General features: G+C 42.2%; 1 protein-coding gene across 2 annotated transcripts; it reads left to right on the top strand.

The window, feature by feature from the left end:
* The first annotated feature begins 191 nt into the window (after positions 1 to 191).
* LOC146367369 (serine/threonine-protein kinase N2-like) lies at positions 192 to 22,373 on the top strand. 2 transcript variants are annotated; one of them, XM_084912074.1, is made up of 23 exons: positions 192 to 489; positions 6,682 to 6,846; positions 7,023 to 7,158; positions 10,886 to 11,040; positions 13,929 to 14,058; positions 14,183 to 14,328; positions 14,486 to 14,693; positions 15,157 to 15,342; positions 15,561 to 15,670; positions 15,765 to 15,908; positions 16,917 to 16,992; positions 17,225 to 17,381; positions 17,685 to 17,811; positions 18,244 to 18,380; positions 18,632 to 18,707; positions 18,870 to 18,961; positions 19,050 to 19,226; positions 19,317 to 19,379; positions 19,463 to 19,539; positions 19,726 to 19,868; positions 19,975 to 20,082; positions 20,163 to 20,243; positions 20,332 to 22,373. In XM_084912074.1, exons 1-23 carry the CDS (start codon positions 469 to 471, stop codon positions 20,533 to 20,535), a joined length of 2,919 nt encoding a protein of 972 aa, XP_084768200.1. In that variant the 5' UTR covers positions 192 to 468; the 3' UTR covers positions 20,536 to 22,373. The 2 variants fall into 2 exon arrangements, with proteins under 2 accessions (XP_084768200.1, XP_084768199.1); XM_084912073.1 differs by lacking the exon at positions 192 to 489 and adding an exon at positions 3,459 to 4,320.
* The last annotated feature ends 30 nt before the right edge of the window (positions 22,374 to 22,403 follow it).

Consider the following 22,403-nt stretch of genomic DNA (forward strand, 5'->3'; position numbering starts at 1 on the left):
TAATGTCTAATACGGCTGCTTCACATATGTAAGCCTTGATTTAATTTCTTTATTTGTGTTTGGGGAAGATTTGGGGATGTTAGCCTGAGGTGAGGCCAGCCTTTACGAAGTTTCTGATCACATGTGTGTAGTAGCTGTCCCGGCAGTGTTGCAGCTCATCTGGGCGGACTCTTCTATTATAACCACCGCCTCTTTCTCCAGCTGCACTGGGACAGATTTATGCTTCAGCTTTTTATTTATGAGCGCCAGTCCACCCTCCTGGACTCCGCTAGGACGGTGCGAGCGCGTCAGAGAAGTGTGAAGACGGCATGGGAAACTCCGTGTACCCGAGATGACCGATGGTTTGGTCAAAATAGTGAAGTTTTTTTGTCGCCAGAGAGGGAAACTTAAAACAAGGCTTGTTTTTGGAGTCCCACCACCCCTCCCTCCGCTCTCCCTGTAGGATTTGATTCAAAGGCGAAAACCAAGATGGCCGCCGACTCCGTGCAGGTAGGAAAAGTTGACAACTGTTGCGAAAAGTGCGCAAACTTGCTCCAGAGATGCAGTTAGAAGTTAGCTAACAATTAAAACGCTTTAAAACGAGGCTTGCTGTGAGTTAGTCGTGTGTTAGAGGACTGCAGGGCCTCTGCTAGGTCCCAGAAGGCTGTCTGGGAATTATCCATGGATTGAGGCCTGGCACACAATTGTCCAAACTAACTTTCAAACCGGGAATTTTGTGCGAAAACCGCCGTGTTATTTAATGTAACGGACCCTGTTGTAGTAAACGAGGTTTAGTGTTTGCGTAACCGTAAAAGCTCTTAAATAGTGGCTGTTTAACGTAAACGTACAGGTCTAACGTTAAAGTTAACCTGCGTTACTTTTTTGGGAAAATAAACGTTGCCGCCGTGTGTTTAGATACTGGCAGTGTGCAGAAAATGTGGTAAAACTAGACAAAAAAAGAAGAAAAAATGTCGTCTATGTAAAGAAAATGCTTTGAGTTTTCTTTTCCAAGCTCGTTATTAACTGGTTGAACGTATAACCAGCGACACCACAGCAGCCAGCTTAGTGCCAACTGCAACAGTAATGCTAGTTTCTGTTTTTAAAAGAGAGGCTGGAAGTCAGTATTACGCTCTCCTTTTTTTTGTTCGGTGTGAACAGTTATGACTCACTGATTAATACAGTTTCACTCGAGTGACGTCACTCCCCCCCTCCTCCTCCAAGTGCATCTTTATATCAGAAACACTGTTGAGTTGTGCAACAGCTCATCCATACAGCTCGTTGTCCGATGGCACTACTTTATGCGTGACCTCCAAAACTCGTGTTCAACTTGAAAGGTGCCTCATCTCCACGGGTGCGGGAACCTAATGCTGTATTTGTCATGTATGGATGACTCAGACCGATGAGGTGTTTAATTTGTGCATCTTAAGTTATACATGGCACATGATCTACGTAGATTATACAACACAGAATCTATACTTATTATATTTAAACAGGATTGCCTGGGAGCAGCCATGTTTGAATGCTGTACATGTTGTGTAAGGACAGACATGTATGTAAGTTAGATTAAGCTCACAGACTAATCTTACTTTGAGGACTTGTTGATTTGTGTAGTTAAAAGAGTGTAACCGTAATTTGGTTTGTACCTTTTGTTTTTCTTTAGAGCTAACGAATAACAAAAAGCAAAACCTTCACCGTAATGACTAAAACTAGATGATGTATTAATACTTCAACCAGACTTTTAACAACTCCATCACAGTAAGAGAATCGTGGACATTTGGATAATAATTTCGGTCTCTGTTTCAGAACCGTTACACCGGTTAAATTATAAAAAGATTTACTTTTACTTTCTCAAAGGTTAGCAATATAATCTGGAGTGAAATCTGACACTACACATTTATGGTCATGTGTGGGTGATGATGAATGATAAAAACAACAGTGAGCATAATGTAACAGGAAGGCAGTGTCAAATTTGTGTGCATGAATAAATAATGGTAAATGGTAAATGGCCTGTATTTGTATAGCGCTTTTACTAGTCCCTATGGACCCCAAAGCGCTTTACACAACCAGTCATCCACCCATTCACACACTGGTGATGGCAAGCTACATTGTAGCCACAGCCACCCTGGGGCGCACTGACTTTATCCTGTTAAAAGCCACATGTAGTTTTTAATTTTATCTTTGGCATTCTGCTAAATTTAAACACCTGCTTCTGGAAATTGGAGTCGAACCACATGCACTCAGCAGGGTGACAGGTGCAGGAAAGTGGTTTACCTCTCATTCAGGTTTTTTGGACACCTACTGCCTGAGGAGCTCAGAAATGACCTTTAGCTGCTGTGACGTGTCATGTGAGGCGTTCTCTGCTGTTTGACTTGCTGTGGGATATGTAGACTGCTTGCGTGAAGGTTGCACTTGTAAGAGCTATCTTTATTAGCTTGTGTTGCTATTTTTGGCGGCAGCACAGAGTACAGGGCTGTGGCCAGTGCTCTGCAGCCAGCTGTGGGGGTAAGATAGACCGGGTGTCAGGTTGTAGGCTGCGATTAGGCCTCGCACAGAAATGGCAAGGGCTTGGCTTTTTTAGCACAGACTTCGATAGCGGGCTCAACCTTTGCATTGTCCTTTTGTGTGAGTGGAGCTCTTGTTGTTAGACTTCTACTTCTACCTGAGGTTCAGACCAAATGTTTGCTTTTACCTCAGTTGCCTTTCATGTCCCGGAGCTCTAAAGGAGCTCATTAACAAAGGTCAACATTTGTAGGTAACCCTTGCCCTACTCATTTAAGAATATGGCACCTTTTTCGTGTGCTTTTCCTTAGACACGCATTAAGTGGTTCCCAGCAGGACTGTTTTTGTAACATCAACTAAAATATGTATCCACAAGGTTTTCGGTACTGTTTACATTTGTTGTGAAGCCTTGGATGTTTCACAGTGCAGCCAGCAGAGCCACACTGGCAAGTTCCCTTCATTCATCATAAACTGTATGTATTGTAGTGTGAGAGGAGACATTTGCTTACAATTTCTGCTCCGCTCGTCTTTGAACTTAGTAAGTCTCGAGTTCCCGGTATGATGTCACTCCCTCTTACGGGGTGATACGTTCTAGCGTCAAGAGATGATAAGAGCAGTTACAGGTAAAGGAGCAAGTCAGTGAGGTATTGCAGTGAGAGGAGAGCTTGGTCTTTTTCTTTTATTTGATCTCAAAATTAAAACACAGGCCCCGCGGGGTCTTCTAGCTGATTAATTTCTGCCTTATCTGATTGGCCTTTCATGGATTTCCTTGCATTGTTGTACAGTAAAATAGGCCTCTTCTGGTGTCCTCCTGCTATCGTCATTCCACATTGGGCAGATGCAGCTAGAGTGCAAACAAGTTTTGCAGAGCAGCCAACTTAAGAAGAGGACTCCCCCACCCCCCTCCCAGCTGTGACCTCCATTTTACCTATGAGTCGACCAGGATATGTGCAAACTATAGTTTCCTTTAAAGACAGTACTTATAGAAGAGAGGCCAGGATGGGGGAAGGGAAGGAATAAGCTGATGGAAAGCCCTCATCTTACCAAGCGTGATGCGTTTTCCTTAATATTAATCTGTCAGTCATATGCCAGGGACTCGATTCAGGGTTTGGTCCAGGTACATGTGGTTAGCTCCTGATGTACCTTGTGTAATGATCAATTCAGGTACATGGTGATGGTCCTAGAAATAGCTTTTAATGTGAAACAGGGGTTCAATCCTTGGAAAGGAAGTAACTGTGAAGAGAGGTGGAAAACCAGAAATGCAGCTTGGATAAAGGACAATATACCACATACTTGTTTGAGAATTTCTTTCTCCACCATCACCGACACACACACACACACACACACACACACACACACACACACACACACTGGCTGTCTATGGCAGGCACACTGCTTTCTGGTCTGCCATAGACAGCCAGCGTTGTTTTTTAACATGGGTTAATTTTAGCCACAGCCCTCTGCATGGAGTCAGATTAGGTCCCATTCTGGGCTGCTCTGACCTCACAGAGTGAGAAGCTAAGAGGGATTTGGCCATCGCTGCTCAGATGGTTTATCTTCCCTGCTGATGTCAATAGTCTGTAGGAGAAAGAAAGTGTGAAGAAGGGAAGGAAAAAAGCTGGGGAAAATCGGATCATAGTGGAGTGAATGATTGTGGCTTTGGGCAGAGCCTCGGTTGGTTACGCTCGTCTCACCTCCGTGGGAGAGGATACTATTAGCTTTATTAGACAACAGACATCCACTGGAGTTGATGAGATGATCGTGGCTGGTCAGCAGAACGTGCGTGGACCGGTTTGTTCAATGGATCTAGAGATGGAATTGGCTGAAACCGATGAAGTTGTGGTAAGACAGAATGATCCTTTCAGCATCCTCTCATTAGCAAGTTTAAAGAGTAGTAAACCTTGAAACTGAAGATTTCTGATTAAACCTAACTACAGTTATGAGGGTGCAAATTTCGTACTGATGGGTTGAAAGCAACAAAGATTTTAACAAATCATTCTTTGTTTTCTTGAATAGAGTAAGTTAATGTCCTTCTGCTTACAGCCCAGGGGCTTTCAGGACGAGGCAGTGAGTTTCTCTCATGTTGAATCTGTTGTTTATTATTATTTTATTATTTTTTTTTCCCCCAAAAAAATCATTCTTGGAATAATAAAGCAAAGGCCTGGCTAATATTTTGTTTATTACAATTTGGCTGCTTTAATTAATGGTTAAAATGAAATGCCAGTCGTTCATTGTTCCCATGGAGCACAATTAAAAGGTCATGCTGACAACTTCATATTTAAAATCAGGAGATATTTTTCAAGCCAAATAACTTTTGCTTGAATGACTTTATAATAAAATGTAATATGCTGATAATCAGACCTTAGATGCTCACATACTAGTGGATCATTATGCTGTACTATGACCTTCTAGAGCAGAAGTGTTCAGGAAGCGACTTCTAATCCGTCTTTAGTTAAGGTGATGGTTTTAAGGATGCAGGTCATTGGTGACTGACAGCAGCAGGGAAAACAACACGCACAGCGGCTAGCTCAAGTTCAAAACACACCACTATGCTGGAGTGATGCCAGAACACCGTGAATGGGCTGCCTGCGCCGAATTTCTGAACCCCATGTTTTGTTAATGGATATTTTCAGTGTAGTTGATGTGACACGTTCATTTCACATAGTAATTTTATAATGTAGTGTTTGAGGGATCAGTATTGTGGTTTCTGTATTACACAAGCAAAAGATCCCCAGCTCCATCCTGGGAAAACACACACATCCCTATGGAGTTGCTTCAGGAAAGGCATCTGGTATAAAAACTTGTCAAATCAAACATGCGGGGCTACTCGATGCGGCGGCCTCTTGTGAGTAAGAGAGCAGTTGAGAGTAGGTCTAATATAGAAAAGACTGGCAATCTCTTGGTGATGAGATCATATAAATTTATGTGTCCAGGAAAATGCCTCTTTGGGCTCCAGAGCTTTGATGGTAATCAATAAATATTAAAAGCTTCAGCAAACAGGAGGATTGCATAATTGTAATATTGTCTACGCCTGTGCTGTGATGTCTGACTGAAATAGTCAGTTAAAGAAAAAGAAACTGGCTCGTGTGCTTTCTCACTGAACAGAGGTGAAGGGTGAAATATGCTTCACTCTGCAAGTGGACTTCTTCCAGTTCTTTTCAAGGATCTTTATTTGTTGATGTGTGCATTAAAGGCTATGAATGATTGCTATATCTAGCTACAAAATCATGAAGTTGACAAAAAAAAAGAAAAATCCTAAAATTAAAAGAAGAAAACATTTGAAGTTGGGTATCAAGCATAGATGTACTATCTTGCATCAAAAAGCCAAAAATAACAGGAAATACGCGCAGACCTCTGACTGTACGTAGCTGTGTCATGTGACCTGCTGGCTTTACCTGGTGCATTTCCTACTGGACCTGATTTTCGTTTATTATTAAAAAGAATTTCAAGAGCTTTTGAAAGATTCTCTCTGGCTGTGCGTGTTTCTCTTGTTTGTACAGTACCTTCTAATCTCAGCACTGTCTCAAACATTTCATCACTCTGAGGGGGACAGTTCTTCTGCTTTTGCTGTTAAATGCTGTTTGCTGACCAACATTAAGGTGCATTACCATGATCTTCCTATGCATTAAATCTACCAGGTGTTTGTTGGCTATTTCTTATTTAAAATAAAATACAAATCCCTTCTGTCTGCTCATCAGTCATGCTTACATGTGTAGTCACCACACAAAGACCAGGAATAATTCGGATTTGGTGAATATTTGCATTCAGGGCTTCAGATTTCACATGAACTTTGCTTGTGATTGTGAGAAACTCTAACTGCTGGGCCGAAACTGTTTTTAACTCCTCCTTTGTGTTCCCATCTCGTCATGAGCACCAGCTCATGACGGGATGGAAATGCATGCATGTTATGAAGCAACAGCTTCAGCTGTTTTGCAATTCTGCACTTTAATGCAGTGCAGATTTGTTCTCTCCTTCATAGTTTAACGTTGATAAGACCTGTTGATTAAATGCTAGTTTAAAATGCCAGTGTGCACAGTACGTGACTGACCTCTGCTTGTCCTTTCCTCCTCTTGTTTTTTTCCCCCTACCATCCCTTTTCTCTTCTTCTCCTCCCTTGCTGAACTACTCTTAATTACATTCCACATCTTCACCTTATCTACTCTTTTGTTCCTCCTCCTCTTCCTCCTTCTCCTCCTCCTCCAGGGGGATGCCCGGGGCCAACAGGTGGCAGAGCGCCTCGGTCTGGGACACAACCTGGACCTGTCTGACACCATGGTCCAACAAAAGCTGGATGAGATCAAGGAGCAGATCCGCCGTGAGATCCGTAAGGAACTAAAGATCAAAGAGGGTGCAGAGAACCTGCGAAAGGTAATGTCACAGATATAGTATAGTATCCGCTGTTTCCCTCAAAATGTCTAAATCTAAATATATTATGCAGTTTTTTCTATCTCTCCCATGTCTAATAACATCACATTTATGATTAAGTTAATGGAGATGCTTTTCAAGGCTTTAAGGTGGTCTCCTCTCATTTTTCCGCCTCTCAGGTCACCACAGATAAGAAGAGCCTGGCTTACGTTGACAACATGCTGAAAAAATCTAACAAGAAGGTCGAGGAGCTTCATCAGGAGCTACAAGAACTTAACGCCCACATTGTGGTAAAAGACCCCGAAGAAGTGCTAGGTAATTACACAAGCACTAAAGGAGAGCAGGGTCAGATTCAATAGATGGTACCAAAGTAGGAAGGGGTTAATATAAGTAGTCAAATAATTAACCATCAGAAAAATAATGTTCCCACCTAAGTTTTTGTACAGCCACTTAAGTAAATGTAATAATGCCATGCAAAGATTAGCCTTCATACAATGAATATATTCCATGTTAAACGTCCAGGAAGTCTGTCATAACTTAATAATTACAAAAGCTGCCTACATCAGGTTTACAGGGCCGAAACTCTCATTCAAGCTTTGGTAAAAACTAAACAAATCAATACACCCATGTGTCACCACCATCAGATGGACAGCGTCTTTTTAAAATCAAATACCTGACGTTAAGTTTACTTTAAGCTTCACATACAGTTTTTCATATACACACAGTGTTTGTTTAATTGTCTTATATGACCGAAAACTCGCTTAATAATAAAAATAAACTGTAGCTCCAGTCCTAATTGGCTTGTTGCAAATGACAGCACAGTCCAGGAGTCATGATCTTTTTCTATATTAAAGTCTTATTATGAAGCTCTGTTTCTTTATATCATAATGTGTTCACATTTATTGTCGTCTTGTTTGCAGTCATAATCGTACGCTGGGATTCTTGTTTGCAGCCAGTGTTTTTTAAAGCTAAATTCAGTCTCAGCTATGAGTTTATCCAGGTCACATAAGGCAACAGGCCACTCTTCCAGTTAATGTATGTGTAGCAGTCTTATGGTTTAGCTGTAAATGCACAGCACCAAATAATTTTGTCTCTGTTGTGTCAGACGAGCACCTATGTAAACACACACAGAGCACATTCAGTGTTTGGAGGTGACTCACTCTCCAGAGGCTGACATTGTTGCATTCCACATTCCCGTGGCAGTTACAATGAGCTGTCGATTGTTCCTCTCCGAGGCTGTTGAAAGCCTGCTCCTTTGCATTTGTTGACAACAGTGGAATTTGGAGAGAGTGGACCACAGCAGCATCTGTGCATTCAGTGCGCTTTTTGTCACAGTAGCTGCCTTTTTGGGTAGCTGTTGGTGGCAAATGTCTGCGCAAATTCAGGAAGAGAAGGAATGGTATTTGTCTGCCTGTCGCCGTCACGTTGTCCCGGCTCATTTGACAATAGGAAGTTGATGAGGAGGGATGTGTGAGTGTGTGTATTTGTTTGCTGGAGGAGGGAAGGGAAGTTGTCTTGGTAAATGGTTATCTTAAGTGAAAATAAATTTAGCCTGACTCTGCGACCTATCTGGTGAATAAGGGCTTTCTTTTTAAGTGACGCAAGGCCAATGGAATGTCGCTGGCCATCGCAAAAACGGCCAAGAGGGACTTAGCGCAGTTCAGCTCCTTAGACATGAGACAGCTTCTTGAAATATGTTCAGCTCTTGTTTCCTGAATTAGCAGGAAGGAGTTGCTCTGTCTCTCCGAGCAGCCCAGAATGTGTTTCTGTTCCAGGAGAAAGTTGAGGGGGCTCTGGTTATTCTCCGCCACTCAGCTGAGGAGGCCAGAAATGGACTGACTCGCACTCAGGCGCTCTGTGTGAGCAGCAGGGGACACCAGTCAGGTCCCTCTGTCACATATGATCTCATTCATAAAGAAAGCTAACCCCAACATCGTCTGTTATTAAGTCCCAATCTGTTTGCCTACCGCTCATCACACACAGGTTTAAGGTTCCCACTCACAATGTACTAGTTTAGACGGTGTAAGCATGTCTCATTGCCTTCTCATCAGATGCAGATGGGGTTAATCTGAGGGAGGGTTCCCCTTGTCGATTGTCCAGCAGTGACATCAGCCCTGCAGCTATCTTGTCCTACGGCCCAGCAGGGACTGGATCACTCTTGGAAGAGGCGGGGGTTGTAGTCCTTAAATTCTTGGCTCGATGCGACCTCAGCCAAACCGCACCCCCAGGCGAAGAGGAAAGCCCCAGACATGTACTAGATGACACAAGCAGCACTTCTGCATGTGTCTTTTTAAATAGATGTCCTGTGACAGTTTTGCCCCGAGCACCTCTAAAATTCTCACCTTGCTCCACAGGCTTTTCTGCAAATACTCTGCTTTTCTTGTCTAGCCCTACCTCTTCAAGTGTGTCACCATATCAAAGCGTTACCCTGGAAGGACTAGCATCCTCCCCTCCTCCACATTAACAGAAAACTCAGCAGTGAAGCGCTCTCTCAGCTTATTAAGTCTCATTAGATGAATCATTTAGACTTTTAGTTCAAAGAATAAGTTACTTCCTTTTTGCCCGTATCCCGCAGGTGCTCAAAGGAATCGTTAAAGGGTGTTTTGATGAAGCATTCAGACTGAATGAATCACAGACCTGCCTGCTGGTTATTGTTATCTGCATCTGGCTTTGTCTCAGAGTACAACGCCATTTCTTTGCCAGTGTTATTTTGGGTCTTGACACCTTCAGTGAACTGTTGGTCTTTGGTTATGTCATGTGACATGTTTTGTGTCTTTGGATTTGGAAAACTCACTAAAAAACAGAGCTGAGCTTAAAGGCTAGAAGTTAAATGCATAATGAAGAGTACTATGTTAAAGGACCTTGCAACAGATTGGAAGGGTTCATGCTTCAGATGTGGGCTCACTTAAAGAATGCTCTGACTCTTTTCTAAGACTTCTAGCTTTATGAAAACTAGCTTCTGAAACTCAACTTTCAAGTCAAGTCAGGAGAAGTCGGGCAGGTTTTTTTGCCCACCTCACCCGTGTGTGTGTGAGAGTGAATGTTCTGCTCTGCTTTCGGCTGCAATGATCAGCTTGGAGAGTTTTTTTTATTTATTTATTTATTTTTTACCTGCACCTTTCAAGTTCAGACTTGACCAAAAAACACAACAAAACAGTGAACCTATCCACCAGGTCTGTGGTCCATCTCTGAGAGTAGACAACAGTGGGTTTAAGTATCTGTGTGTTTGCCTGTGTGCATTTATGTGTAAAAGGAAAAACAATTAAATGTCTACAGATCTATGGACAGATTGTTTAGTCTTTGCAGCCTGTGGGATCTGGACATGGATCATTTTTAAGAGATGATATTCTGTTGCATGTACCTTTTTTTTGGGTTTACTTTGACTTTGCATAAACAGTATAGGCACTAGTACTGGCAATCATCTGCATGTTCACACTTGTGTGTTGTTCCTTTTTTTTTTTTTTTTTAAAATGCGTACAATAGAGATGGCCGCAGGGGTTTCCCTGTGCTGTTGGAACGGCGCAGACTTCAGGAGAGAGTCAATGAGCTGAGAACAGAAATGACAGCCTTTCATATTACAACTCCTGAATACCAAAGCATTAAAGCCAAACTCAGACTGAATAGTTGTGGCTTCACATTTGAAGGATTTCCGTTCTGAGCAAAAACTTGTTTGAAAAATCCACAAAGCTTAGCTGACAATAGATTTCTTAATCCTAATGTTGTTGACTTCTGTAGTAGTTTTTGTGCTGAGTCAAGCATTGTGCTAACAAACCTCATCAAGTCATAAACAGCACACCCTTCTGAGCATGTAAAGTGTCCACTGAAGTTGCAACAGGACACGCTTTATAAGCAGTTTATCAATCATTTTGCAGAGCTGCAGGGTTTTTTAGCTTAATAAAAAATGGCGCACACATGCTCCGTTAATATTTGTAGCCTCTGTATATTTGTGCCAAATGTAACATGCTTGATGTAATGTCTACAATTGTTTCCAGATGGCCATAAGATGCTAACTTTTTTTTTTCTTTCCTCTTCCTTTACTCAGAATGCCCTTTAACACCAGGTACCCCTAACAGCGAAGCAAGAATGTGCACCAGCAGCAACCGACTGGCGGCCTTAAAACGGCAGGTTGACATTGAGCTAAAAGTCAAACAGGGCGCCGAGAACATGATTCAGATGTACTCCAACGGGTCCTCCAAGGTAGGCGAAGGGTTACCCGGAGATTCAGGCTTGCTCTGGTTCACGTCGGAAACATTCTGATGATACTTTATTTAATGAATAGATTCACTTCTACATAGCTGATTGCTTCTTCTGTTTTAGTCTTTGTTCAGTAAAAATGCTGAAATCTGGAAGCACAATATTAGCCACAGTTATGTACAAACGATGATGTTGCTGGGTTGTAACATTATTACCTCAAACTAAACATGTTTATACAGTCAACAGACACACTTCAAACCAGTTGGCATAGTGCCGTTTTGAGCTGTGTGGGTTTAGCCTGAACCTCATTTAAATTCAACAACTAAAAACAAAATGTTCTGCTCCTGGCAGCTTAAAGAAAGCAAGTAAGCAAAAACATCACCTGTAACTGCAGTAGGAGTGTTTTTGTCATGTTTTTGTCATCTCAATCCAGGTGATTTGGATGGCAAATGATTGTGATTCTTTACGGTTTAAAAAAGATGACATATCTTTACTACTTTGGAAAATGCAGCAGTACAGATTCAGCGTTATAGCCGTCTTCTTGTGAGCTGTCAGCATTTCAGTAGATTGCTTTCCCCCCACCACCAAGTGGCTCATTGCCATGATAACAATAGGACCAATTTTCCTGTGAAAGTTGTGATTATCACTGATCTATCAGGAGTTTTCACATATTTACATGTAATTGTGTATTTACTCAGAAAATGACAGCGCGAAGTGTGTCTGCCTTACCTGGACTTTAGCATGCTTCATCACAGTGATGAATGAATTTACTTAAGGGGCTCACTACTATTAAAAAATCCTTGATTCTGCAAGTACAAATCTAGCTTAATTAAAAGTCATTATGAACAAATGATGAGGCTTGCTGGTTAATCTGAGTATCTGATTTGACCTTTTTCCAAAACACTACTTAGTGTAATTTTTGTACCGCAGGTTGTCAGAGTTTCCAGACTCATAATCACAAGTGCTTAGACTACTTAAGGTAAAGTCTTTGCAGAAAGGTGCTGTGAGCATAATCGCATGTTAACTGGAGCAGGCTGGCCTGTTGCCATTATGAATACCAGGCTGCTGCATGGCAGGTTTGCTTTTATAGCTTCACTGTAGGGGAGGAGGAAACGGGAGAAGGCGCTGACACATACTGTGTGTCATATGCACCGCTGTTTGTTCACAAAGCTCTGTTGGTCCTTGTGTGTCCTCGAATCCTCAGAGTCAGGGAGGACTATAATTTAGTTGGGAGGTGTGCGTTAAGTCACGAAGACCGGTAATAACAGCCGAGAGCCTCTTGTGTTAAGCTCGGCCCTTGTATCCGTCAGTAGTAATTCAAGCCGGTGTGTAGTAGATGGTTTGGTGTAGTCTGGGGTTTCTGGATTGAATTGGAATCATTGGCAAACACCAAAGAGGGATTAAGCCGAGTCGAAGGAAGATTAGCGGCACTGTAATAACATTATTTCTAACATTTTTTTTTTTTTTTGTTAATTTGGGTTTTATTTCCTTAACAAAAACAGACATGGTGCCTTTGGTTTCATGTGTGTGTGTGTGTGTGTGTGTGTGTGTGTGTGAGAGTGAGAGTGAGAGTGAATCAAAATCATCCTAACCTGACAGAGTTTGCGCTGCGCTAGCGTACCGCCACTCCCTGGTTACTCTAAGGAGACACGTTTGCCTAGAGGTGTACCATGCAAAGAGTGGTGGAACTGCTGTCAGAGTGATGCTTAGACTCTAAAGAAGAAAATAATTCACAGCTGAAGAAAGTGACACAAAAATGTGTTGAGTTTGAAGCTTGAAAGAGCCGAGTTCTCAGGAGTGACAGTGTTAGAAATATAAAGGTTGTAGTGTCCGGTAGCAGGTGGAGACCAAGGACCACCTGATCTGTCCATCCAAGATGAGTGGCCCACTGCAATCATAACTGGGAATAACTGCAAAAATGCTGCAATGTAGTGTGATGATAGGTTATTGCCTTTTTAACCAGTGTGTGGTTATATTAATGTCATTTAGGTAAACTGTGTGAATACTTTTATTTTATTTATATTTTTTTTATTGAAGAGAGCTGCGTCTTTGTTCATAAACTCTGCTTGAGGCAGTTCTACATTTGTAATGAAGCAAACTGAGGTTAAGGATATTTTGAGGAATCTCAGATTTGTGTGTGAATCATGTGGTTTAACTTTGAGTTTGTGAGTACCAACTGTTTGTGAATGAGGCCCCTTGCTTTTACTGTACATAGACAATGTCATGTAATCACCACCCACCAAAAACCAAAAACTCTTCTGCTTTGAAATGATATAATTTAGCTTTTTATTGCAGGATATTGTTAATAAAACTGTTTAGGTGGAGGACACTTGAAATTCTGGTGAGTGTAGTTTGAAAACTGTAATGCAATAAGCATTAAGGGAGCTGTAAATTGATTTGCATTGTCTGGCTTGCTGGGGCGGGTGTAAGCGACCTTTCCCTGTCAGACCGACGGAGGCACCTTCCAGTTGGAACTATTCCTCTCCTGATGTCGGAGAGGAAGTGCCTGTTGAACGGAGGCCTTTCCTGCAAGCGCAGATATCAACAACCAGGATTTAAACTTAACAGGAATTTGGGGTGGAGTTTGCTTACTCCAATGTGTGTTTGCACGTAGGAAAGGTTCAGCAAACACAGCAGTGCACACTTTTTTTTTTCTTTTTTCTTTGGTGAATAAGATTTTCCATGTTGTCATTTAGACTTCAAGTCCAATTAACGGCACGAACAGGTGTCTGGGCTTTTTGTGTTACATGCAACAAAACAACATGTGCAGAGGGATTAGGTGCATTTAGACAAAATGTTATTGAATCCTCTGATTTGGTCATCAATGGTCTGTAGAGATAAAATACCTCCCTAATGAGCGGTGATGGTTTAGTTTCCAATTTTACTCACAGGATCGTAAGTTGCTAGCAGCCGCTCAGCAGATGCTTCAGGACAGCAAGACGAAGATTGAGTTCATCAGGATGCAGATCCTCAAGGCCAGCCAGGCCAGCGAGCTGAGCTTTGAGAACAATGATGTGATGGGTGAGCCTTCCCTTCCTTCAGAGCTTTTTTTTTTTCTGAGGAGATTAAAACAGAAAGACAGAAACAGTTGTTATAAATCCGATGTCATCAGAGTGAATGATTCAAGTGTGACCTTGTACTCCAGAAAAGCCCATCATCAGCCCTCTAGACCTGCGGGTGGAGGAGCTGTGTCACCACGCCAAGATAGAGGCTGCGGTAGCCGAGGGAGCCAAGAATGTCATGAAACTTCTGGGCTCTGGAAAAGTCACAGAAAAGAGGGCACATTCAGAGGTAGGCTGTGTAAAACTGGACAACAAGTCAAAATCTGTCACTTTTGAGATCACGGAATCTTAGACTTGAGATGAAATGGATCTCTGGACTGCTGTAGTAAAATAATTTCCTTTCAATCTGTCTTAATTCGCTGCCTTATCCTCTTCCTTTCCTTCAGGCCCAGGCTCGTTTCAATGAGTCCAGTCAAAAGCTCGACCTTTTGCGATATTCCTTGGAGCAACGCCTCGCTGAGTTGCCTAAAAACCATCCTCGCAGCAACGGCATCATAGAAGAGCTGTCCCTGCTGTCGTCACCAGCCCTCAGTCCCAGATCCAGTATCATCTTCCCACAGTACAGCACCGTGACCAAGCCTGCAGCACTCACAGGTAACTGGACTATTGAGCTGTTCCTAATCACTAACAGTGCAAATATGACTCAGTTTCTAAAGGTGGCCTATTGGTTTTTTGTTTGTTTTGTTTGTTTCTTTACCCTTTAATTTAAAGTTTTATCCACTTTTAAGTATACTGAGCTGATCTGTGTGGACTGGTTTTTATTATTGGTTGTAATACAGTGTGTACTTTTTGCTGTTGAATCAAAAAAAGAAGATGGATTATTAGACAATCAGATCTTGTTGGTTGGTTGTTTTTTTTTTTTTTTTTTTGTTTGTTTTGTTTTCCCCCCCCTAGTTATTTGGAGGTGCACAAATTATAGTCCAGTTTAGGAGCAGACAGTAAAGTGGGCTAGCTCATTATACCAGTACATGGTGTCACTTGAAGTAACCTGAAGTGGGAACAAATTTGTGCAGGAGCAATTGTATAACATGTGTGTGCTGTCCTCGCTCACCTCCAGGCACATTAGATGTCAGGCTAATGGGCTGTCAGGATCTACTGGAAAATGTCCCAGGTCGTTCCAAAGCTGCATCTGTCCCGCTGCCTGGCTGGAGCCCCAGCGAGACCCGCTCGTCCTTCATCAGCCGAGCAAACCGAAACCGCGGTGTGAGCTCAAGGAACTTAACCAAGAGCGAGGAACTCTCCAGTAAGTACATCTGATCTCGTACACAAAATATTTACCGAAAGATGAACTGTGATATTGTGCTGATTCACAAACAAATGATCTGTTTACTTAAAGTGTGGGCATGACCCAGAGCAAGTCACACCTGAAACTATAATATGGGTGAAGTGAAGCAACTGCCTGTTTAATACCAACGGGGATAGAATTGGGGTTTTGTTAATAGCTCAGTGCTTTTTCCTCAGATGAGATCAGTGCAGTGTTGAAGCTGGACAACACAGTGGTAGGACAGACGAGCTGGAAACCAGTCAGCAATCAGGCATGGGACCAGAAGTTTACATTGGAGCTGGACCGGGTAACACACACATTTCCACCCTTGAACTACACCTGCGCTGTTGACTCTGTGTTTATACAGCACGGACGCTGAGTTTCACATCTTTGCGTTGCAGTCCCGGGAGCTGGAGATCGCTGTGTACTGGCGGGACTGGCGTTCACTCTGTGCTGTCAAGTTTCTGCGGCTGGAGGACTTCCTGGACAACCAACGTCATGGAATGTGTCTGTACCTGGAGCCACAGGGAATGCTGTTTGCTGAGGTATACAAACACCATTTCAGTTTAATTCCATAAAAGGGGGATAAGTAGTTGTAACTGTCGGCATATTTTAGTAATCTAAAAATTGAAAAAAGTAATTTAAGTAGTAAATTAGCTTTGACTGGTCACAATTAAACATTATCTGGTAGGGCATGTATGGATAGACATACTTACTTATACTTATAGTAAATAAAATTGGAAACATGGTGAAGTGTGTCAGTTGGTGATCTTTTTGCTTATAAAAGCTCACTTTTAAACTTAAAAAAATTGTAAATTATAAGAAATAAATACTCTGAGAAGACCTAGACTGGAATCTTGGTAAAGTCTGTCCACAGAAGAATATTTCAAACGTATTATGGAGTTTTTAGCTTCTCTGCCTTTAAGCCAGCTTTCTTCTGATTGGCTGCCCCTTGTAAAGAGAAGGTTTAAGCAGCAGGTGGATGGGGCTTCTGCACTCAGTCAGCTGTTATTGAGGGTATCCCATCTCCTCGATATCAAACAGATCCAGGAGTACAAAAAACTTGCCAATAAAATGATATCTGGAGCAGCCTGAAGGTTGAGTTCTGAAATAACAATGTGACGTAAACTAAGTGTGATTGTTAAGCTTTTGTTGTAAGACGGGGTTTAAATAATCTCTCACAGATAAAAACAAACTAATGACAGTCACTTGCCTCAAACAGTGTCTGCATCAGAAGTGTAGTTTAATAGATGTTGTGTGTAAAATTACTCATGCATTAAACTTAAAATAAAATCAGAAGGTTTTACTGTTGGATGTAAGATTGTAAGATTGGATGTGGAGCTTTTTCAGTGTGATCTAATCCTGACAGAAATCTGTAAAGTGTTACGGGTGTGCATGATTTGGCACACTTTTGTGTTAGTTTCTAGTCTTGCGACAGCGTGTCCCATGCTTGTGCATAACTACAGACATGTGTATTAGCACAGGAGTAAAGAATGCACAGGAAACAGATGTTTTGTTGTTTTGTGAAATTACTTTTTTATTTCTGTTTTCAGGTAACATTTTTCAACCCTGTCATAGAGAGACGACCAAAGTTGCAAAGACAAAAGAAGATTTTCTCCAAACAGCAAGGTGAGTCGTTGCTGTGAAGCAATCACGTTCTTATTTCTAAGGCAGCAGTGATGGATTCTTGGTTGACTTGCGTGTTTAAATATATTCAATGATTCTCCAGTGTTCATACATTTACTAAGTACTGTATGTAATTTCCTCGGATCCCTTACTTATTTGGTTGCATATTCCTGATTCTCTTCTTCCATTATTCATTTTTTCCTCAGTCTTTTTCCTGTCTTTTACTCTTTGTCAGGTAAAACTTTTCTGCGAGCCCCTCAGATGAACATCAACATCGCCACCTGGGGCCGTCTGGTAAGAAGAGCCATACCAACCGTCAGCACAAACTCCTTCAGCCCACAGGCTGCTGAGACTGGATCCAGCAGCCTGCCTGGTTCACCCACACCCAGCAGGTACACAGCCATACAGCAACCACAGACTGGATAGAAAAGATGTGTATAGCCACTGTGACATCTGCAATTTTATTTTTGATCTCTGCCTTCTTGTAGGGTGCTAAGTAATTAACTAATGCTAGCAAACTTGTTTAGCATCTGCATAGCTCCATAAAGTGTATGGCTGCATTGCAAAGATTTTTACTCACATGTAAATATGCATTCTAATGCTGTAGTGTTTGCCATTTTTACATGGGTGTCTATGGGCACAGCTGCTCGGTAAGAAGAACTTTCACCACTGCTGTACTTCTGTCCCTTACACAGCGACCCGCTGGTGACCAAGCTGGACTTCGACAAAGAGCCCACTCCAGGGCCCAAACGTTACTCCATACCCGATGACATCCGAGAACCACAAGTGCATCACAGCGTTTCTGACAAGGGGGAAGTACAGGTATGGTTTTGTTTAAGGAATTACAAGAAGTGGTGATAAGACGCATGCGAGCTGATACAATCACAGATGCAGTCATGCTGAGCTCTCTGAGAATCTCCTGTGGGTAAAAGTCCACCATGCTGGGCCTCATTCCTGTCAGCTGGAAGGAAGTGTGTTGTTGCCAAACAAGTGAAATTTAATTTAAAAAATTAAAAAAAAAAAAGGAAGGAAATATTAGATTGTTACGCACTGAAAGAAATGATTTTTGGATTATGTTTTGTTAGTTAGATTCTTTAATAGAAAACCTTTGTTTCTCCAACATTAGTTTTCATCTACAGAGAAACACTAAAGACTAAATTTAAAGTCACAACAAATAGGTGACCAGCACTGTTTTCATATTTACCCTGTGTGTCTCTTTCTGTCCTTCTGTTCTCCTGTGTTTCCTCTCCGCAGGATGCACTCGCCTCATTTGACTTCCTCAACAAGAGAATCAGCACGGTGATGAAGCCAGATATGGATGGAGTGGTGCACCATGAGTTCCAGCATCCTGACCTGGAGCTTACAGCCATTCAGAAAGACACAGAGATAAGGTAAGGAACTGCTTGCCATGTATATGCTACTTTAAAGCTTTGAATTGGTTTCCTTCAAATAAAAACGACTTACTACTCAAAACAAATTACACTGGGTTAAACACTGCCCCCTGGCTTTGGCTCCATGTCACTGAATTTTCATGGTGGTGTCTCTTTCCTTGTTTTGTTTTGTTTTGCTGTAACTTTAAAGTTTAATGCAGGTTGGTTTGGAGTGAGTGAGTACACTGATGTATGCACTGGTCTCCTTCTAGGGAAGAAGAGCCGTTCCAATTCAGTCTCCAAGACTTTAAATGCGTGGCAGTCCTTGGACGTGGTCACTTTGGAAAGGTACTTTGAATAAAAATGCTGCTGATGATTATCTTCTTGACATTTCTACTATATTAAGAATATGTTTAGTCAATTAAAAAAAAAAGAAAAAGAAATGTTTGCCATAACTTTTAGTAGCCAAATCAAGCAGGCAAAAAACTGAAGTGTTCATCTCCTCCACAGGTGCTTTTAGCAGAATACAAAAGCACTGGAGAGATGTTTGCCATCAAAGCTCTAAAGAAAGGAGACATTGTGGCTCGCGATGAGGTCGACAGGTACTCGCTTAAAGCTCTTTCACAAACCCCCCACTGTCAGGTCACTTCGGTGTGATTTGGTGACTCAGCTTCCTCCTCTCTTTGCCAGTCTGATGTGCGAGAAGAGGATCTTTGAAACGGTGAACAGCGTCCGTCACCCGTTCCTGGTCAACCTGTTTGCGTGTTTCCAGACGCAGGAGCACGTTTGCTTTGTGATGGAGTACGCGGCTGGAGGCGACCTGATGATGCACATCCACGCTGATGTTTTCTCTGAGCCCAGGGCTGTGTGAGTGTCTTGTTAACGTGTGGGCAGGACCACAAACTCTCACAGCGGCACGTCGTCTAAATCTCCTGTGTTTTTTGTACCTTTTTGCAGGTTTTATGCAGCCTGCGTTGTTTTGGGATTACAGTTTTTACATGACCATAAGATTGTGTACAGGTAAGGCCTGAGAAATTTAAAGTAATACTTCAATTCAAAGTCAGGGTCCCGAAAGTTAGTTTTGCTCTCATTGCAATTTTCAGAGATTTGAAGCTAGATAACCTGCTCCTGGATACAGAGGGCTATGTAAAGATTGCTGACTTTGGGCTTTGCAAAGAAGGTAAATGGATGATGATGTCAAATTGAAACTTTGAGAGTTATTGAAAGCATAACCCTGTGGTAGATTGTTCACTCCTGTGCTGTAAGATCTTCAGAGAAGCAGAGTTATGAACTTGCTCCATCAGTTGTTGGAGGTGCACATGTAGATTTGTTTTGGAGTGATGGACGTGCTCTGTGCTGCCTTCAGGAATGGGTTTCAGGGATCGCACCAGCACGTTTTGTGGCACACCAGAGTTTTTAGCTCCGGAGGTTTTAACTGAAACGTCGTACACCCGCGCCGTGGACTGGTGGGGCCTGGGCGTCCTCATCTTTGAGATGCTGGTTGGAGAGGTGAGCATGTGTTTCGTCAAGATGTCAAGAATCCATCATTTATTTCTTGAATATGTTCCTTACATCAGGTTTTTGTTTTTTTCTCCTTGGCACGTCTCTCTTTCAGTCACCCTTCCCCGGTGACGATGAAGAGGAGGTATTTGACAGTATTGTCAACGATGAAGTCCGCTATCCACGGTTCCTCTCAACTGAGGCCATCTCCATCATGAGGAGGGTGTGTAGACAGACAAGAAATGGTCTCTTTGTGCTCCTGGGTGTAAACTTTAACATTATATTTTTTGTCTTTGTGCTCAGCTTTTGAGGAGGAGCCCAGAAAGACGGCTGGGAGCAGGAGAAAAGGATGCAGAGGAGGTTAAGAAACATCTCTTCTTCAGGGTAAGAGGCAAAGAGAAAGTTATCACTGTGGTAATCAAAGAAAAGAACGCTGTTGTTACCCACTCGCGCTTTCTGTCTTTATTGATAGACCATCGATTGGACCGGGCTTTTGGCCAAGAAGGTGAAGCCGCCGTTCGTCCCGACCATCCTGGGCTCCAGTGACGTCAGCAACTTCGACGATGAATTTACCTCAGAGGCTCCAATCTTAACCCCGCCCAGGGAACCCCGAGTGCTGAACTCCGAGGAGCAGAACCTGTTCTCTGACTTTGATTACATCGCTGACTGGTGTTAGCTTCGCCTGAATCCCTCTCTCTCTCTCACACACACACTCTCACTCACACACACACACACACACACACACACACACACACACACACACACACACACACACACACACACACACACACACTGTGAACCAGCAAGCGCAGCAATGACTGTAGATCCCATTTTTTTGTTTGTTTGTTTTTTAAATCCTTAAACAAGAACAGACAAACTCTTCCCTGCCCCTCATGTTTGGGGAGGAGCTTTCGGGCAGAACTGTGTGCCATTGAGAAGAAAGTCCAGATGCCTCCTGAGGACATACACTTACTACTTCTTTTTTTTTTTTTTTTTTTTTTTTTTTTATATCCACATGAAGAACTTTTTCTTTTTTTTTTCTTTTTTTTAAAGGAGAGGGGGAAAAAGAATGAATTCTGTTGTTGGAGAGTGAAGCAGGCGGGATGTCCTCCTGTACAGACTGCCATCGTGTCCGTTGTCTGACCACTGAGAATGTTTTCCACATGAACTCTGAGAAAACGGCAACATCACAGTCATGCTATTTAGAGTCACTGTTTTCAATTTTTTTGATCTGTACAGATAATATTCAGTCGTATATTTTATTGTTTTGTTTTGGTTTGGTTTTTTCGTTAGTCTCGAAGCCCTCGCCGTACCTTATCTCACTGTAAAGTTCTGCAGCAATCACATCTGAAAGTGGCGCTCATTGAATTTGAAGTGCTTAAAGCATCGTCACTGAATAGTCAACAACAACAAAACATCTTGACGACTACTACTACTACTGCTTCTTGACTTGAAAACGAGTAAGAGTATTCACTACATATTCTTTTGGGTCTAGCGGTCCAGTTTACCTCCTTTTCCTCCCAGCGTGTCCACCTGAAGCTTCCATGTCTTACACACCGCCCAAACTGGTAAATGAATTACTGTTTATTTTGAGCTGAGTTCATTAAAATGCCCTTTGGCTGGGGAAAAAAATGATGAAAAACACTAAAATTATCTTCTGTCTGGTGCCCTCTAGTGGCCTCGCTGCTTTTAGTGACCAGCTGTGGAGTTGATACAGTATCCAGTCGAGCATCACGATCAAACCGTATCATTATGACCTCTGTTTTTGCTCTTTGATTCCTTCATGTCCTTACAGAACAATCATGTGTGTTGGACTTGACTTTTTTTTTCTTTTACCTCAGTAAAGACACTAAAGCGTCTCACCCAGTTACAGCTACCGAAACCAAACTCATCCTGTCCTCCTCGGGAGTAGCAGAGAAGCGGCTCTCTGTAGTTTAAACAATCTGACACACTGAACGTTTACATAAAGGCAGATTTAATGAGGTGGTTTTGTGCCGAAGTCGGTGTCCTCAGCTGTTGCTTTGGAAATGAGGCTACAAAGCTCATAGTAACTTCAGGTCTCCATCCAGAAGCCATTTGAAAGCTTCCTGTTGTTCAGGTTACATGTTGTAGCTGACATAGGGGGCACGGCACTCTGTTAGTGTGGCTGTTCTGTATAAACTGACTCAAATGTTGCAGACCTGTTTATGAATCACTACAGGGGGAGGGCAGGGTATATTTTATATAAATATATATACATACTGTATGTACACAATTAAGCTGAAAGCACTAATTTTATCAATAGTTTTTAATTATCAACGTTTCTTAATGAAAATAGATTGTACAAAGTGTTTGTTTTTTTTATTCTTTTGCTTGTGCATGTTGTTGCCAGAACAGATGAACTTTATGGATGGTACACCAAGTACTCACAGCAGTTGCTCTTCATCCTCCGGTGTAAAAAAAACAAAGAAAATCAAAGGCATTGTTGCAGTCATTGTTTGTTGCCCATCACGAATGCACAAATTAAACATTTGTAACAGTGACTTTGTTTCTGGGTTTTCCATC

The sequence above is a fragment of the Perissodus microlepis genome, chromosome 18 (genome assembly GCF_051167445.1).
Source record: "Perissodus microlepis isolate ML-2025 ecotype Zambia chromosome 18, ASM5116744v1, whole genome shotgun sequence".
NCBI lineage: Eukaryota > Metazoa > Chordata > Actinopteri > Cichliformes > Cichlidae > Perissodus > Perissodus microlepis.

What these genes read in the sequence shown, in the direction of transcription:
- LOC146367369 (XM_084912073.1), top strand. Translation starts at nt 4,126, where the DNA reads ATGATTGTGGCTTTGGGCAGAGCCTCGGTTGGTTACGCTCGTCTCACC. An exon ending in TGAGAACAATGATGTGATGG is followed by an intron (nt 14,059 to 14,182) that starts GTGAGCCTTCCC and finishes CTTGTACTCCAG; the next exon opens with AAAAGCCCATCATCAGCCCT. An exon ending in CCATCTCCATCATGAGGAGG is followed by an intron (nt 20,083 to 20,162) that starts GTGTGTAGACAG and finishes CTTTGTGCTCAG; the next exon opens with CTTTTGAGGAGGAGCCCAGA.